The sequence below is a fragment of the Manis javanica genome, chromosome 13 (genome assembly GCF_040802235.1).
Source record: "Manis javanica isolate MJ-LG chromosome 13, MJ_LKY, whole genome shotgun sequence".
NCBI classification, from domain to species: Eukaryota; Metazoa; Chordata; class Mammalia; order Pholidota; family Manidae; genus Manis; species Manis javanica.
Window position 1 is genome coordinate 86,218,550 of NC_133168.1, and position 18,104 is coordinate 86,236,653.

Genomic DNA, 18,104 nt, shown 5'->3' on the forward strand with positions numbered 1-18,104 from the left:
ATAATTAAATGACATTATGGCAGTATCTAAAGAGTGTTTACTTTACAGCTTCCAATTCTCTAAATTGTCAGATCGTCATAGAGTATGGTTAGCAGATATTAGAAGAAACCAAAAAATCTAAGCATAGTTCACCAAGAAAAAAGGGTAAGGATTTTGGAAAGCTTATATTTTGTTAAGTACCCTTTTTAAATGTAGTGTAACAAAATACATAAATAAATTTCAAGTTATTAGAGATTATTTTCAGAGATACTCCTCAAATCAAGTGTCTTTTTGTCACTTCAGACATAATTCTGTACCAAATTTTATACATTTAGTTTTTCAGGGATCAGAAAGCCTGGTTGGGATTTGAGCGATGTAAAGATTCTCCTGTTTTGTCATTGGTGCTGTATTTACTCAGGTTTGTTACTGGCCAAGAGAGACTGTGTGACTCTTATAGGAAATTCTATCTATCCCCAAGTTTTGGGAAAACCATTTTGTAAACAAATGTTTTAAAACAGCCTTTTCGAAGGTTGGAACTGCCAACATATTGGCTGTACAAAACTTGCCATACATCTTGTCGTCAATCCTGAGCAAATTTATTGTCTCTCTGGAAGTTGTCATCTCTTAATTTTATCAAAGCTATTTTTGTTCCTTTTCATTTGTCACAAGCATAAGACAGAGGAGTTAGTATGAAGAACATCCTCTGTAGGGACATGTTGCAAAATGCCCATGGTTTGGTGCTCATTATTGTGTCGTACGACAGAAGAAACACTTTGAGAACTGTGCTGCTTTCTCAATGTCAGGTTTTAAGTGTTCTTTTTGTAAGATTGTAAATCTTGCTAGTGGTATAAACTCCCAGTGTTCATTCAGCCCGTTCTCCATCTCAGAGGCCCACAGTCACCTTGTTCCCATGCTTGGTTTTATGGTAGCGTTATTAGGTGCTGGCTTGTAGCTTTTGGTCACATACTGGGGTGGTGGGAAATTAAGTTTTAAAATTCTGGGAGGCAATGACAATAAAAACAGTCTAGAAGAGTTTCAAGATAGTTTGGAAAAGTGTCGTTTTTAATTTTCTAAAAAGAGAGGAATGAACTAGTGAAGAAATGTCACCATGTGGGGCCCAGTGTGTCGTGGCAGCTCCCCCTCGTCTGCACACACTGAGGCCAGGGCAGTGGAAGCTGTGTGAGGGCAGCACCCAGGGCCTCATCTGCTCACGGTGTGTCCTCAGCATTGTAGGTGCTCGGTAGCAATTTCTTACAATGTTGAGTGAATGAGGGGCAGGGGAGCAGGGCTCTGCCAGAGGATAGCCAGGCAGGAGGCCCCCGTAGCCAGGGGATCGGTTGCCTGTTCTTCGCGGCTGGTGCCTGGTGAGGGGCTTCTCGGGAGGGACCCTGTTCCACTGGCCGGCACAGCTGCCATGGATGGCATGGACTCCATAGCCAGGTTGTGCCGAGGTGACAGTGGCCTTCCCAGTGCCTGGCGTGCCTTCCCTCCCGGTGCCTAAGTGGGTTGGCTTAAGTGAACAGGGGGAGTCTTGACTTTCAGAAGTTAACCTTAGGACCAAAACAGCAGAAATAGCCTCTTTTAACAGCAGAGGTGTGGTACCGGGAAATTAAGGCTTGAAGTCACTGTTGAGGCTCCTGCTTTGACTCTAAAAGCTTCATTTGTCTTCATTTGTCCCTCTTGCTTTACGCACGTCACATTAGGAGCTTAGACCTCGCGCTCCCTCTGTCTTTCCTTGTGCTTCCCTGCAGGCCCCAGCAGGGGCAAGACCGCCTCGGAAGCGAGGCTCCTGCGTGGGTAAGTGCTGGGAATGGGGTCTGTGCAGCGGGCCGGCCGGGGGCTGGGGAGGCCTGGTGGTGCCCGCCCGGGAGTCTGCATCTTGGGCATGTGGGGTACCCGGGAGCTCTTGGCCTGCTCTGCTGCTGAGCTGCTCAGGATCACATTCATTTTGTTTCGTCATTTTTAAATGGATGACAAGTGGTTGTCAATACAGACGCAAGAGGACTTGTCCTGCTTATAGTCAGGACACCTTGCTTTGGCCTGGCTTTTGGTTTGTTTATATTTTATTGTGGTAAAATGTACATAACATTACCATTTAGCCATTTTTAAGCATACAGTTCGGGGCCATTAATTACATTTGCACTTCTGTGTAAGCATCCCCTCTCTGTTTCCAGGATTCTTCCTTTACCCCGTAACAGAAGCTCTGCGCCCATTAAGGAGTGAGCCCCACACACCCACCCCGGCACCTGGCAGCCTGTCCTACGTTCAGTCCCTGGCGTCCCCTGTTCCTGGCGTCTCACTGAGCGGGACCGCATGGTGCTTGCCCCCTCGTGTCTGGCGCGTTTCGTTTAGCCCGCTCTCTTCAGGGCTCATCCACCTTACAGCCTGTATCAGCATTTCCTTCCTTTTCATGGCTAAATAACATTTAGTTCACTATTTTGATCTCGACATTGCTCTGTTAAAAGCCTTTGAGCACCTCCCACTGCCCGTGGATCAAGCCGCATCTCCCAGCCTGGCCCCCAGCGTCCTGGTCACCCTGCGTTGTGCCCGGCAGCACGACTGGCTTCCACCAAAGCTGTAGCGACTTCCCGGATGGTGGCAGCCGGTCCACATCCCAGCTCAGCCCACCCCAGTAAGTCGTCCTACTGATGTTTTTTTTCTTCTTTTTTATCGTTTTAAGCAACCTTTCAACTCAAAAAAGAAAAGATACACTAACAGCAAATTATTGTATTTATGAAATGTACTAGTGATCAAGCTTGTAAATTTTTTGAATGAAGATTAGGTTGTAATGAATAGCAACATCCCACCATTACGTTGCTCCAAGTGGAGTATGTCCTGCCCCATACTGTTTTTCTCTGTGCATGGTAGTGTGTATTTCCCAGCCTTATTGAGGCATAATTTACATGCCATAAGATGTGTGCAGTTTTACATACAGTTTGGATGAATTTTGGTAATTTTATGCTGCTGTGTAACTGCCTCCACAATCAAGGTGTAGAAATCCCATCCCCCTAAAAGGTGTTTCATGGCTCTTTGCAGGGGATCCCCACTTCTGTCCTAGGCAGCCCCCACTGTAATTCTAATACCATCTCCAGTGGACACAGCCATATGCTTTTGCTAAATGAAAGGTGTGCTATGTAAACAACAGAGACAGAACCAAAAAGTAGGTCGGGCACAGAGGGTGGGGGAGGGAGTCCCGATGGGCCGCCAGCAGCAGTGGGTGTGAAGGCAGAGCTGAGGGGCACTGAGCCACTGCTGTGCTGGGCACTCTGTACAGCAGTGACTCGGTCGGGTCGGGACATCAGGCCCCTGGGGACTTGTAAAAATGCTCAGGACTACCACCGTGCCACGATTCTGGGGTGTTTGTCTCTTGGGGACGCCCCCTACATGTGTGGGGAGAGAACCACTGTATAGAAATAAGAAAACCTGCCTGCTCTGGCCTCTAATTCATTTATTCATTCAAACTGAGAACCTATATGCTGGAGACTGTCTAGGCCCTGGATTTGAATTCTTCTCAAAATATATGCATATTCTGTCAACAGTAGATAGCATGTCACTGTACTTCATGAAATAATTATTTGTGGCCTCTATAAAGACTTCTCAAATATGTCACTTTTATATATTCTCTTTGTATTTGTGTGACTGATGTTAATGGCTGTTAATATATGACAATATATATGTATATATATGTACATGGTTTTTAATATACATGTATATGATTTTAATATACACTTATGTATGGGGTCCTGTGGTAGTTAATGGTTTTTTTTTGGTATCATTAATCTACAATTACATGAAGAACATTATGTTTACTAGGCTCCCCCCTTCACCAAATCCCCCCCACAAACCCCACTACAGTCACTGTCCATCAGCATAGTAAGATGCTGCAGAATCCTTACTCATCTTCTCTGTGTTGCACAGCCCTCCCCATGACCCCCCACACATTACACATGCTAATCGTAATGCCCCCTTTCTTTTTCCCCCCCAATATCCCTCCCTTCCCACCCCTCCTCCCCAGTCCCTTTCCCTTTGGTAACTGTTAGTCCATTCTTGGGTTCTGTGATTGTGCTGCTGTTTTGTTCCTTCCGTTTTTCTTTGTTCTTATACTCCACATATGAGTGAAATCATTTGGTACTTGTCTTTCTCTGCCTGGCTTATTTCACTGAGCATAATACCCTCTAGCTCCATCCATGTTGTTGCAAATGGTAGGATTTGTTTTCTTCTTATGGCTTAATAATGTTCCATTGTGTATATATACCACATCTTCTTTATCCATTCATCTACTGATGGACTCTTAGGTTGCTTCCATTTCTTGGCTATTGTAAATAGCGCTGCGATAAACATAGGGGTGCATCTGTCTTTTTCAAACTGGGCTGCTGCATTCTTAGGGTAAATTCCTAGGAGTGGAATTCCTGGGTCAAATGGTATTTTCTATTTTGAGCATTTTGAGGAACCTCCATACTGCTTTCCACAATGGTTGAACTAATTTACATTCCCACCAGCAGTGTAGGAGGGTTCCCCTTTCTCCACAACCTCTCCAACATTTGTTGTTGTTTGTCTTTTGGATGGTGGCCATCCTTACTGGTGTGAGGTGATATCTCATTGTGGTTTTAATTTGCATTTCTCTGATGACTAGCGATGTGGAGCATCTTTTCATGTGTCTGTTGGCCATCTGAATTTCTTCTTTGGAGAACTGTCTGTTCAGCTCCTCTGCCCATTTTTTAATTGGATTATTTGCTTTTTGTTTGTTCAGGTGTGTGAGCTCTTTATGTATTTTGGGAGTTAATGTTTTTAATTCATGAATTTTATTTTAAATTAAAATAGGTGACTCAGCCTACTTCACTTTGGAATAATTTAAGCATTATTTAATCTGTATTTTTAAATATCTTCTAAAGCATGGGGAAGAAAAGGTAGAAAGTGTAGCCATAGTGATTTAAGAAGCATCAACGAAAATTCGGGTGCAAGTGCACTGAGAACAGCAAGCAGAGAAGAGAAAGGTGAGCTACCCAGGTTCCAGCCTGTGTGTGAGTGAGGGGTCGGGGACACAGAAGAAAACCTACTTTCACCTACTAGTCACAGGTGTTGTAAGCCATGGAAGACACACCTGTTTACTTATCCAATAAAGTCTTTCATGGTACAGGAGTATTTTATTACTCATAATAAAAGGAGAGAATAGTATTTATTAATAAGAGCCTTTCGAAAAAGTAGTGTTTCTTGCACTACCATAAAAGCACGTATAGAAATACACATGCTCTTGGAGCTTCATTCTTAGACATCATGTGTAGTATGTAAGGATATATGTATTATTCTTTGAAATTCACTTTAAAATTATTAGTATTACCTTTTTATTTGGAGGGTTTTTTTTTTCCATTTCCTTTCCTAGACTTGAAAGAACATTGCTGTTAGATGGGAGTTGGAACGTGAAAAGAAAAAGAAACACTTCTGTATTGATGCCAGCGTAAATGTGTAGATACAAACGCACACATCAAATAATATGCTTAGCAATCCTTTTTTACTTTTTGAAATCAGATGGTAAATCAGCCCATCTAGGGGAAAGCCAGCTCCCCACATGCTCCCAGGCGGCAGCGGAAGAGAAATGCCTCCAGTGCGGTTCTGGGAGCTGCGTCCGTGCTCACCTCCAGCGGGACAGGGGAAGAGACAGGTTAGTCGTCAGATGGGATACTATTATTTTATTATAGACGGGTCTCTAAGTTGTTTAATGGGCTAGAGGATTTTTTCGAGCCCCTCTGTGAAGGGTGTTTGGTGCCATGCGTCAGAGCAGCGCTCACACAGGTGAGCACAATAGATTTTAGTAGAGTGATGTACAGTCAACTTTGCTTTGCAAACTTTTTTATTTTTCCCTGCTTTTTTCTCTTCACAACTAGGTGGCCCTGTAGTCAAGTACACTGAGCATAATGCCCATAAACAGTGGCTCAAGGAGACTCCAGAAACCTTGCTGAACATCCTTAAGAATGCCAATCTCAGCTTGGCGTTTCAGACATCCACGGTATATAGACCAGGTGATTCACGTCTATCGCACAATGGTGGAAACACTTGTTTTTGTTTTTAAAGCTGTGATGAAATATACATAACATGAAATTTATCATTTTAATCATCTTGAAGCATACAGTTCAGGGGCACTAAGTACATCCGTGTTGTGCAGCTACCACCTCCTTCCGTCGCCAGAGCTTTTCCCATCTTCCAAGACCTGAGACTGTGCCCATTACATAATAGCTTCCCGTCCCTCTCTCTCAGGAACCTCTGATTTTAAAGTTAAAATGTTCTCCCGAATCATTTCTAGCCAGTCTTAAGCTGTAAGTAAAGTTCCCCATGAGCTTCATTACGTCTGTTTTCTCGTTTGTTTGCTCTTTAATGATCCTGCGACTACTTGGGAGAGTGGCCAGTTCTCACTGTGCAGACACACCACTGCTTTAATGACATCACAATTCAGACCTCATAACAGTAACTTCTGGATTTCTTGTGCTCAGTACTTGAATTCTGCTATATTGAATAGAGCTCAAAAAAGAACAATTAGGATTTGGTTTTCTTATCGTTTCCATAGACATTTTCACTAAAAGTGTCCAAAATAACCTTTCCCAATACTGTCCTTAGGATCTGGGCCAAAGGACTGCATCAGGGTGTGTGTGTGTGTGTGTGTGTGTGTGTAGTTTTGATAATCCAATTGCTAAAGTCACCTTGGGAGGTTAAGATCTAAGATAAGTTACACTAAGTGGACCCTATGAGGGTGTGGCAAGCCTGTATTCACTGTAACAGATTTAGCTGTATTTATTTGATCAGTATTTACTGAGTGCCTAACATGCAGGTTAACACTTTTTAAAAGGGTTAGTTTCTTCCCTGAAAGAGTTTACCGTCTGGGAGACCAGCGCACAATGTAGAATCTTAGAGCTGCCCGGGCTCTGGTGGTGCTGCCCTCGCACTGGTACCGGGGCCCCAGGGAGAGGTGGATGCACGGGAGCCAGGTGTGAGCAAGGTTAATGGCTGTGAATTTATTTTGTTTTAGCCATTATAGGTCCTGGATCTTGAAGTTCTTGTCATTTCAGGCAAGTCACTGTTTAAAAAATATATCATAGCTCTGTATTGAAAGGGCTTTTATAAAGATTTAGCCCACATTTTTATGTTAGGTTATTGTCTTGTAAGCAAAAATCTGAACGTAATTACCATCTGGAAAATTTGTTTAAAGCATGCATGTAGTCTTAACTCCCTATCTTTACTTACCTCCATTGGGAAAACTTGGGGTAGGAGGGAGCTCAGAGGAAAAACGAACTAGTCCTGCTATCCAAAGGTAACTCTTAATGCTTTAATATTGGTGCTTATGTTTGAGGGTTTTAACTGTGATTTTCCACACTTTTTCTTTGGAAGAAAGGACTTTAAAAATTTAATATGCATTCTGATGCTTACCAGGCCTATTTTATGCCAGAAATCATGTTGGGTAATACAGGGAGGCACTACAGAAGAAATACAAGGGCATGGCATTATCTTCAGTCAGCCAGCAAGCTTTGGAGGGTTTTAGCTCAACAGGCACGATAAGTAAGTACTATTGAAATTGCCATAATGTCTGTTAATATTCCTCTGCAGGTTCAGAAGGGTTCTTGAAAAGCCCCCTGGCTGAAGAAACAGAGGCATCAGACAGTGTTGACGGAGGTCATGATTCTGTCATTTTGGATCCAGAGAGACTTGAGCCCAGGCTGGATGAGGAGGACACGTACGTAGGGTCTACCTGGACAGTTCTAGCTGCATGTGTGCACGTGTGGCTTAAATTATACCTCAGTGGTGCCAGGTTTAGTAGGAGCTGGTTGTATCATTTACATTGTAAATGAATGTTGATATCTGGATCTTGTGTCTGGGTTTGGTAATGTATAGTGTTATGAAAGAATTCCTGACAGGGCCTTAGGTTATAAGAGTTCATCTCAGACTTACTATTTTATATAATCTGTTGGATTTTATTTTGAAAAAGTTGTAGAAACAGTGGAAAATGATCTTTTGGAAGAGCTGGCAATGTTTTTGTCTGTTCCATTGCCTTATGGAGCTCATTTTTCAAAGACATAAATATCGTTACTGTGGCATTCTGCTTTGAACCATCAACAAGTATTCTGTGCCCTTCATATGGAGGCTCAATATCCAAATTGTGTTTTCACAGGGACTTTGAGGAGGAAGACAGCAGTCCTAACTGGGTGTCAGAACTGAAGCGGCGAGCTGGCTGGCAGGGACCGTCTGATGGGTAATGCCCAAGGAAACGTCCCTTAGTCACGCTGAGCAGATGTTTAAGATGAGGAATTAATGTTTGGTCAATGTTAGCCCATGGGATATGTATTTTCCTTGGAAACAGAATGAAGAGGAGGAAACTGGATATTGTTCCTGATTAGGACCATGAGGTTTAAAAATTGACAACTATTGTTCTTGAACTCAGAGGAGAAGGTAGGGCCCAGGGGGCGTGGGCTTCGGGCCTGTGGTCTGAACAGAACCCGGATGCTGCGGCTTAGTGTCTGCGGAATCTCAGGGAACCACTAACCTCTTTGAGCCGAATTCCCTCCCCTCTGCAACGAGGATGCCAAAGCTGCCTCCCTGGCCACTAGAGCCGCCATGATGTTACTGTTTGAGTTACGATCTGTGTTTCTTACTGTGTAGCTCTTTTTACATTTCCTAAAGGTTTCAGGGCCTAAAAATATTTAATTGTAACTAATGATGTGATTTTTCAGTAAGACCTGCTTCTGGGTAGTGACCAGTGATCTGCAGTGACCTTCAGTTCCCAGCCATCCTTAGATACAGCCCCCCACGGATGCACGTGCCAGCCACGGGAAGGGTGGAGTGGGCTGCAGGACTTGTCCAAAGTTAGCAGGCCGGTTATAGGAGAAAAGAAGAGGCCAAAGGTGAGGGGTCTATGCGGGAAATACCAAGCTAGAGAGTGCTGGGGAGCAATGGTGTGGGCATCCCAGTGTGCATGGGTGTCGTGACACACAAGCTGGGTCTGGTCATTCAGTCCTCCTATGCTTATGGGGGGAGACTCTTTTACTAAACAAGAAACACACTCCTCCCAGGAGACCCCACAGGGGCCAGTCTGGGAGCAGCACTGACCCAGGGTGGGGTCAATGGTCAAGTGACAGTGGGGAATTTATAGAACTACAGTAGGAGCGTTCATAACAATCTACTGAAATGTGAATGCGTTTTAACAGCTCTAACTGCACATATAAGCGACAGTGGTGTAGACCCTCACCCCACACTTTATTCACACTTAGACATTTGATCAGCCTTAGTCTCCTCTGGTCTCTAACCATCTCTCCATCTTCCCTTATGTCTCAGGACCTGGGCATTTTTGAGGAGTGCTGGTGGAATCTCTCCGTTTGGTTTGTCTGGTATTGTTCTTATAAAGGAGGCAGAGCTAAATGAAGGGCCTTGGGAAGGAATGTCGCCGGGAGCGGAGCCTTCCCGTCTGCCTGTGACTGCTGCTGGCCTTGTCGTTAAGGCAGCGCCTGCCGGTTTTCCTAATAAGATGAAAGTCACGTGACTCTCTAGCATCTTACTGTGCTGATGGACAGTGACTGTAATGGGGTGTGTGGTGGGGACTTGGTGATGGGGGGAATCTAGTAACCACAGTGTTGCTCGTGTGATTGTATATTAATGATACCAAAAGAAAAAAAACACTAAAAGGCTGGGGAACCATTGTTTTAAAGAGGCTGAGAAACTGATCTTTTTTCCAGTTTTTTTTTTGTGGCAAAATACACATGACATAAAATTTACCATCTTAACCATTTTGTAAGTGTTCAGTACAGTGGCTTTAAGCACATTCACATTGGTGTGTGGCCATCCCCACCATCCTCATCTCCCCAAACTGAAACCATGTCCCCATGAAACACAAACCCTACCCCAACCCCTCCCCACCGTCCACTTTCTGGATGTGACCCTCTAGGGACCTCCTGTGAGTGGAGTCAGACAGGAGCTGTCGTTTTGTGATGGTTTATTCCATATAGCATCCATGTTATAATGTGACTTTTATTTTACCTGATCCCACTGGCTGCTTTGAGAGCAGGGGTGGCAGGGGGTAGGCCAGGGCAGGGGCAGTGAGGTAGAGGCGACTGCACTGCCAGCGAGCAGAGACGGGAGCAGGTGTTGGGTGATACTAACAGGTGTGGAGAGACACGATCAGACTGGGAACCTATTTTGAAGGCTGTTCTGATGGCTTTTGAGAAAGGACCAGGTGTGGGAATACCAAAAAGAGAGGAATGAAGGAGTCTGAGATATGGGCCATGGCATTTGGGTGGATGGTTGTGAATTTGGGGGCAGGTCTGGGAGAGGAAGATGAGTCAGAATCCAGCTTTGGCCAAGTTAGGTGAGACATACTCCAAGAGACAGGTGTGATGGGCAGATGACGCTGGAGAGTCCAAGGGTGAGTCTGAGGTCAGGGAACAGACTGGGATGGGGACAGAGGAAGCCATCAGTATAAGTGAGGGGCTGAGCCACTGTGGGTGAGACCCCTAGGTGGCAAGTATGGACAAAGAGGAGCAGGGCTGCGGAAAGCTGGGGTACACTCTGCACGAGATACGGGGAGCAGAGGTCAGCCAAGGGGAGAGTTGTGGACAGCAGGGGATCAGGTAGATCAGTGAGAGGCCAGGGACCCCACTTCCACAGCCAAGGTGACACGTGACACCAGGGCAGCCACTGGGCGGGCCCCCTGGGGCAGGGACCCCACTCAGTAGAAGCAGCTGCTGCCACTGGTGACATTTCACTCCCTGAGCATCCTGGCTTCAAAGTCTCTGCAGGGGTGGGGGAAGGAGAGGAGGGTCTGGAGAGGCCAGTGGGGGAGGGGGCCAAAGCAGGGCCCCAGGAGGGCTGAGCAGCCAGGAGTCAGCCGGAGGCCTCAGCTGAGGTAGGTAGTCCTGATGGGGGTTAAGGAGCAGACACCCCCATTCCGCCATCCACAGGGGGCACAGGAGGAGATCTGGGGTCACTCCACCAGCCCTAGGGCTTGGTCTGGAGCTGAGCCCTCTGCCTATGGCCCTGCTCACCCTCCCACAGATGTCCAGCAAGGTGGCCATTGGCAGTAACATCAGGCAGGCCCGCTGGGCCGTGGAGCAGCTGCGGATGGAGGCAGGCATTGACCGCGTGAAGGTGAGGGCCGGGGTGAGGCGGGCATGTCTGGGTGAGGGGGCAGGTGGCCAGCCCGGGTCTGGTTGATGGTGCTGGCCTGCAGGTGTCCAAGGCGGCCTCTGACCTGCTGCAGTTCTGCACAGAGCAGGCCAAGAGCGACCCTTTCCTCGTGGGCATCCCGGCTGCCACCAACCCCTTCAAGGAAAAGAAGCCCTGTGCCATCCTATGACCCCATGGCCTCTACCACTCAGGAGGCCTCAATAAACAACTGAATGCTGCTGGTGCATGGCTTGGCTGGGCTGCGGTGGGGGAGCAAGGAGGGGCCACTGGGCTCAGCCCCCCACCCACCCACCCAGGATCCTGGCCACAGCAGCACAGACCCCCCGAATCCTGGATAGAAGAGCACGCACTTCTGCATTAGCCAGTGCCCTGTCCCACTGCACAAACACAGCCAGGGCAGAGTCCCAGTCTACATGCCAACGCACAGCACACATGTCACACACATACAGAGGTGTCATTGTACCAACGTTCCCAGGTCCTTAAGAGCCTCCCTCTTTCTTGTACACACCCACACCCAGCGGCATTCAGACATGCACAGGCAGGGTTACCGTCACCACACACCCAGCCAGACTGCCTCCCCAGGGACATGCAGACACACGATCCCAGAAACCACTCAGCAAGCACACATGCCCAGACACACAACAGCGGCTGCCACTGAGGCTTTCACGCCCTCAGAGACACGCCCCAGCCCCAAGCAGGCGAGGCAGAGCTCGGGTGACAATGAGCCCAAAGTCCAGGCTGAAGCACCAGCACAGAACGTTTACTTCTCCTTTGCTCTTCAGAGACAGCTGGCATCCTAATCACAACAGAAACGGTGCCCAAGGGTGGGGAGCAGCCCTGGGTGGGCAGGTGGGCAGACACCAACCTCACCTCCCCTGGGCCTGGACTCCTTGTGCCGGAGGCCTGTGGGTGGGGCAGAGGCAGCACCAGCATGGGGGAAGGTTCCCAGGAACAGGGCCCGCAGATCCTCACCCACAACCACATCCGCCTGCTCAGGCCTGCAGCCTCCAGACCTCCAGCGATAGGCCCCCAGAGGCAGCCACCACCAGGTTGCCCTCGGCACAGATCTGGGAGGGCAGGGATGTAGGAGTCAGGGGTGCTCTGGGGAGCCAGGCAGGGTGCGTGGGGGGCAGGGCCTTACCCCATTCAGCACGTTGTGGTGGCTTCGGGTGCAGATGGTCCTTGGTGGGTCTGTGGGCACATGCACCTAGTCAGGAGCAATGGGCAAAGGTCATGAGGTGTGCCCTGGCCATGGGGACAGGACAGGGAGGGGACCTGTTCTAGGGCCTCACCCGGATGGTCTTGTCGGTGGATGTGGTGTACAAGGCCCCCAGCGAGTGTTTGATCCCTGTGATCTGAGACCTGTGGCCCACATCAAAGGACTGCAGGAGGGAGGGACAGGTGACACTCAGGTGGCTCTTCCTAGGTCAGCCCCTGCCACCACCACCTGGGGGTGGGTCAGCTGGTAGGGAGGAGGCCCAGGGAGGGTCGGGCAGGGGCGAGGGCCCTGGCAGACCCGGACAAGCTGGAAGCAGCCGTCACGGTTGGCAAAGACATGCAGCAGGCCCTGGTTGTCGCCAGCCCAGAGCTGGGGCCTCTGGTAGGACATGCAGAGCAGGTAGGAGTCCAGCTGTGGGAGGGACGTGGGACGGGTAGTTCAGGCTTGGCCAGGCCAGGCCACACTGCAGCCCCCAGCCCACCAGGCCCTTGGGGAGGGCCCACCTGCAGCCGCTGCAGGACGCTGTTAGCCCGGCGGTCAAACACCACGAGCGTGTGGTCCTCACTGCCCGAGATGATGTGCTGGTCGTCCGCCAGCAGCGCCAGCACCGCACTCGAGTGCAGCCGCCGGCTCTTCAGCAGGGCCGGGCCGACTTCATGGGCAATGGGCCAGGAAGGAGAGGGACATCAGAGCCCCTTGGAGGCCCCCAGCCCACCTGAGTATCCCAGGCCTTTGTCCTCCCTGGAAAAACCCTTGGTCTCCTCCCAAGCCCCCATCCTGCAGGTGACCCTGTCTCTTCCCTCCTGTCCCAGCCTCCCAGTATCCCCAGGTCTCGGCCCTCCCATCTCCTGTCCCATCTCCTCACTGCATCCCATCTGCTCTCAGCACCAACCAGAGGACCTGGGCACGTCCCAGCATAAAATGCCTCCTCCTGCAGGTCATGCCCCAACCCCATCCATACCAGCCCCTTTAGTTAAAACAAGAACAAATAAATAAACAGTAGAAAAGGTTTATGTGCTGGACAGTGTTGGTTCTAGGCATTTTACGTAAACTAACATTTACTCCACCCATGTCCTTACTGTCATCTCCTCCCCCTAACCCTATGAGGCTGGGGTTGTTACCTGATTTTACAAATGGGACAGTGGGGTTCCAGCTTCGCTGGGGTGACACAGCTAGGAAGTGGGGGAGCAGGATTCTCAGGGGTCTGTCCTGCCTTCCATGGGATTCAAGCTCAGAGGCCCCTCCTCTGGGAGCTCTCCTGTCCAGCCCACCCCAGGTGGAGGCAGGGCTTCCTGTCTCCAGTACCGGCTCCACACCAGTCACCCTTGATGCCCACAGCACAGGCCACTCTGGGTGGTTAGCATCTGGTTATGTGACTATCACCCTAGCCAGGCTGTGAGCCCAAGTGTCTCCCTCCCCAGCATGACCCTGGGGACCTCAGGCAGCCCTGATCTGCCCACCTAGGCCCCGAGGTCCCTGGCCCACCTCTGGGGTCGTAGACAGTCACCTTCTTGTCGTAGGTGCCAGTAACAAGGATGTCAGGCTGGTAGGACAGACACAGCACTGCTGCCTTGCCCCTGGGGACACATGGATCACAGGGCTGGCGCTGTAGCCACGCAGGATCCTGCCACGCCCCCCCTCCTGCCCAGGACCCCTCAAACTTTATCTCGCCAAACTGCTGCCCATCAGCTGCCATGTCCCAGAGCTTCACCGTGCTGTCCCAAGAACCGGAGCACACTCGGTGGTCCAGCGCCGCCAGCGACCACACCCAGCCCTGCGGGACCAGATGCATGTGATTGTCCCCATATCGTAGATAACAAAATCAAGGGTCAGAGGAGGGAAATTACCCAAGAATCCAGAGAAAGTCAACAGAGCATAGAGTTTAGAGCTGAGCTCTGTGGGCCTGACTTCAGAACCCAGGACCTGCACAACCTCACCTACTAATATTCGTAAGTCAAGTCCTGTGGAGGCTGAGCCCCAGCCAGGGTCTGAGGCTATATGACAGTGAGATTAAGAATGGGGCCTGGGCGAAGCTAGTGCTCTCCCTGGGCTTCTTCACTGAGGCAATGGGCAGAAAAACAGTCCCTGTATCAGAGCTAGTGTGACTTATTTCTCCTCAAACACTCGAAGGAGTGTACTGGGATGTGTCCCATTCTACAAATGAGGAAACCAGGACACAGAGAGGCTGGGTACCTTGCCCAAGGTCACACAGCCAGGAAGTTGCCGAGTGAGATCTGAACCCAGTGGCAGGCTCTGAGACCAAGCTTGTGGCCACTGGCCTAGACCACCTCCTACTAAGACCACCGCCACAGTGCCTTACCCAGGCCTCCCACCTCCTATCCCTGCCTGGCCTTCTGCTTCCTTACCTTGTGGGTGCTGTTCTGGGTGCCCAGGGCTTTGACCAGGACATGGCTGGGCTCCACCCCAAGCTGCCGCAAGTCCCACAGGTTGACGTTGCGATCTCGAGAGCCCGACAGACACAGTGTCCCACCCTGAGAGGGCAGAGAGGTGGTATTGTAGGGGTTACCCTGGCTCAGCCGTGCCTGGCTCCACAACAACCCCTGGCTCACCTGGAGCAGCAGCACTGAGTCAATGGAAGCAAAGTGCCCATCAGCCAAGCAGAAGTACTCAACCTGGCGCCCATCCTCTGCCCAGTGCGACAGGTGCTGCTCCAGCTCAATGCAGGCTGCCGGCCAGTCAAAGTCCTCCTCTGTGGGGCACCATGAGCAGGGTCCCCAGTGGGTGGGAGCCCTGCCACTCACAACAGCTGTCCAAGCCCACCCCTGGCTTCCAGGACTCTAGGGAACCCAACTGTACCAGACTTGTAGAGAACCCCAGCTGGATCCCTCATCCCACCCCAAGGAGGCCCAGGCTCAGGCTTTGGGACCACCAGCCCATCCACCTTCCAAGCACTCCTCATCGTTGTTCCCAAAAAATGGGGCATTGGAGTCTCAGGACCACCCAGGTCTTGGGGATAGCATCCTCAGCACATTCAGGTCCTGCCTCACCCTTGGCTGAGGTCAGACCTCAGCCCCTCAACCCTCAGGTTGGGCATAGGAGCTAGGGCTTCATAACTGACCCTTTCTGCCTTGGCCATCTGAACTGGACCCAGGAAGTATTTCTCAAACTAGTACCTGTGTATCTGGAAGCGCTGCCAAGATGCAGAACCCAACCCCTAGGTACAGAGATTAAGTGGTATGACAGAGCTGAAGCATCTTATGTTTATCAAGCTATTTGGGAGAATCCCATCAATTCAAGGTCACTAAGCTGTTTTATCCCCCAGAGACAGACACAATGACCAACAGCCCCTGCTTAGAATCCCACACTAGATCCTCCACTTGAGGTTCTGTGAATTCAGATGTCAGGGATCCCAACCTTTATACTGTAATTTGTGTTCAAGGGCTGCAGGCTGTGGATCTTGAGTTTCTGTCTCATCTCCACCTAGGTCAAGATTCTAGGGATGAGTGGTTTAGACATAGGTAGTTCCTGATTCAGCATCTAGATCCAGGACCTGAGAATTCTTGGGCTTACTCTGAGTCCCAAGCAGATTCCAACAGCTGAAACTTCAAATCCCTGTTTTAACCCCTGGCCAGGGACAAGGGCCTTAGTACCACCAGACTGCAAACCTGCAGATCACTGGATCCTGAGTTCAGGTACCCAAGTCCCCAGATAGATTTCCACTGTCTCAGAACCCCAAGTCTCTGCCTCAGGTTCACCCAGAGGTCAGTGGCCTTGGCGTCACCACCTCAAACTGCACCTGAGCCAGGACAGCCATGAAGCCTGCTCCAGGGGCTGTGCTCACAGCACCTCAAGCACCTTGTCCCTCACCCCAAGCCTGATCTGGGGGGGGAAACCCCAGCCCCCGGGCGCGCGCACCTTCCACCACGGGGTAGGGCGCGCGTACACGGCGTTGTGCGCGTAGCCGCCAGGTGACACGGTCATGCACGAGGTTGCGCAGCGTGTGGCACACGCGCGGCAAAACGTGGAGCACGAGGCGCGCGTCCAAGTAGGTGCAGATCTCGAGCAGCAGCTCCGGGGGAAGGCTCAGCAGGCCCGGGACTCCAACGGCCTGACCCTTGAGTGCGGCCAGCGGCTCCAGGGCGCCAGGGGATCCGGCAGGCGCGGACAACAGAGGGACGCGCGGGGGCGCCAGTCCCATTTTCGGCGGACTGAGCACGCGGGCCACGTAGGCCTTGGCCTGCGCGTCGGGGTCGGGCTCCGGCTCCGGCTCCGGGTCGGAATCATCGTCCCAGGAGCGGGGATCATCACACGGCCCTGGAGGCAGCTCCATGGCGACAAGGTGGGCGCGCCTAGCCCGGCTATATCAGCCTAGGGCCTTCGCGTCCTGTCTCCTAGGCAGCATTAGCGCATTTCCGGCGCTCTCTGATGACGTTACGTCAGCCGGAAACAAGCTAGCCACGCGGAAACAGGAAGGATCCTGGAATCCCGCTAGCTGGAGGGGTCTTTGGGAGCTGTGTTGGTCTAACTGGAAAATGCAGATTCCTGGTTCCTGCTTTTTAAACAAGCAACGCTGGTTGTGCTGATGCGGAGGGACAGCTGTTTGTGATTTTACACGCTTCTGTCGCAGTTGCCTCTCAAGCAGAACTGATGTTAGAAACCTTAAGTCCCTTTTCCGGTTCAGTCTGGGGCGTGCTAGTAATTCAATCTCCTGTCTCCTTCTGGAGCCAGAAACATGCAGTGACACTGCAAAAGCTCCAGCTAAACAGTTACTCTGAATTACCTAAAATCACACTTACTGACTTTTGAGCCAGGCAGCATTAGCTGGCCCACACAAATTGAGCACTTGCTCTTCCCTCCCCCAACCCTTGAATATCCACTTGGTTCTTTGCTCAAATACCAGCTTTGCAGTAACCCTTCCTGGAATATCCTACTGTAAGACTGCGACCATTTTTCCCGTTTTTATTTCTCCCTTCCTCGCTGTTACTTTCTCTTTGGGACATACCACCATCTTCTATCCCCTCACTAAAATACACATTTGTTGAATGCTGGATGCGTCAGGATCTCTTTTTTTCCCAGGTTGATGCAGGTGATCCCTGAGTCATACTGAGGTTGCCAACAAGAATTAGTATTCCAAGGCTTGAGCATCCTCAGCCTGAGCAATTTCTCATTTGCTGTATTAACTGTTGCTATCTATGTACCTCCCACAGGTCTGGTGCTGAGCTGAGCCATCTACAGAAATGTCTAACCTGCCCAGCAATTTGGTTGTCAAGTCAGCCAAAGATGAGCATGGTGCAAGCCTCACCCCTTGCCACTTAGTTTAGTCTAAGGCAGATGGGGATCTTGAACCTGGGCTGTAACACGTACAGCTTCCTGTTACTTAACTCAGGACGTTTAGTGAGCCCTAATTATGTCGCAGAAAATGCACTGAACATGTATGCTATCACATTTCATCTGCCTTTTTCCCATTCTCATTTCACACAGAAAACTGAGAGACTTGCAGTCTGCACAAATGTTAACTTACCCACCCCTGATTATTTCCTGACCCAAGTCCTGTGCATCCCTCATTTTTAAAGCTTTGCATAACCCCTCCACATCTCTACTGTCAAAGCCAAGGACATAGGCCAGATGGGAGTCCAACGGTTTCACAAGAAACTGATCTTTACTCAACAAAGTTCTACACAAGTGGAATCTTGCGCCGTCTCGGCGCCAATCCCCAGCACAGCACGGTAACAAATGGACAGACCCTGGAGCCCGCAGGAGGAAGATGAAGAGGGACTGGGAACAG

General features: G+C 50.1%; 2 protein-coding genes and 1 long non-coding RNA gene across 10 annotated transcripts; 2 read left to right on the forward strand and 1 right to left on the reverse strand.

The window, feature by feature from the left end:
- Positions 1 to 1,190: 1,190 nt before the first annotated feature.
- Positions 1,191 to 9,831, forward strand: LOC118973188 (uncharacterized). 2 transcript variants are annotated; one of them, XR_012124402.1, is made up of 9 exons: positions 1,191 to 1,776; positions 2,154 to 2,611; positions 4,872 to 4,973; positions 5,506 to 5,638; positions 5,862 to 5,996; positions 7,573 to 7,699; positions 8,135 to 8,215; positions 8,694 to 8,864; positions 9,295 to 9,831. It is a non-coding gene; the product is annotated as an uncharacterized lncRNA (long non-coding RNA). The 2 variants fall into 2 exon arrangements; XR_012124403.1 differs by lacking the exon at positions 4,872 to 4,973 and having other exon boundaries at positions 1,192 to 1,776.
- Positions 9,832 to 9,934: 103 nt separating this feature from the next.
- On the reverse strand, positions 9,935 to 17,073 carry FBXW9 (F-box and WD repeat domain containing 9). 7 transcript variants are annotated; one of them, XM_073220027.1, is made up of 11 exons: positions 16,235 to 17,068; positions 14,929 to 15,068; positions 14,725 to 14,850; positions 13,844 to 14,132; positions 13,480 to 13,530; positions 12,862 to 13,010; positions 12,656 to 12,769; positions 12,432 to 12,521; positions 12,281 to 12,346; positions 12,112 to 12,206; positions 9,935 to 10,402 (listed from the first exon to the last, which is right to left on the reverse strand). In XM_073220027.1, exons 1-10 carry the CDS (start codon positions 16,647 to 16,649, stop codon positions 12,132 to 12,134), a joined length of 1,515 nt encoding a protein of 504 aa, XP_073076128.1. In that variant the 5' UTR covers positions 16,650 to 17,068; the 3' UTR covers positions 9,935 to 10,402; positions 12,112 to 12,131. The 7 variants fall into 7 exon arrangements, with proteins under 7 accessions (XP_073076128.1, XP_073076127.1, XP_073076126.1 ...); XM_073220026.1 differs by lacking the exon at positions 9,935 to 10,402 and adding an exon at positions 11,081 to 11,214; XM_073220025.1 differs by lacking the exon at positions 9,935 to 10,402 and adding an exon at positions 11,126 to 11,274 and having other exon boundaries at positions 16,235 to 17,067.
- GNG14 (G protein subunit gamma 14) lies at positions 11,008 to 11,311 on the forward strand. Its single transcript, XM_017664512.3, is given in 3 exon segments — positions 11,008 to 11,146; positions 11,149 to 11,190; positions 11,193 to 11,311. Coding segments are annotated over 3 exon segments (297 nt in total). The 3' UTR covers positions 11,309 to 11,311.
- Positions 17,074 to 18,104: the final 1,031 nt, after the last annotated feature.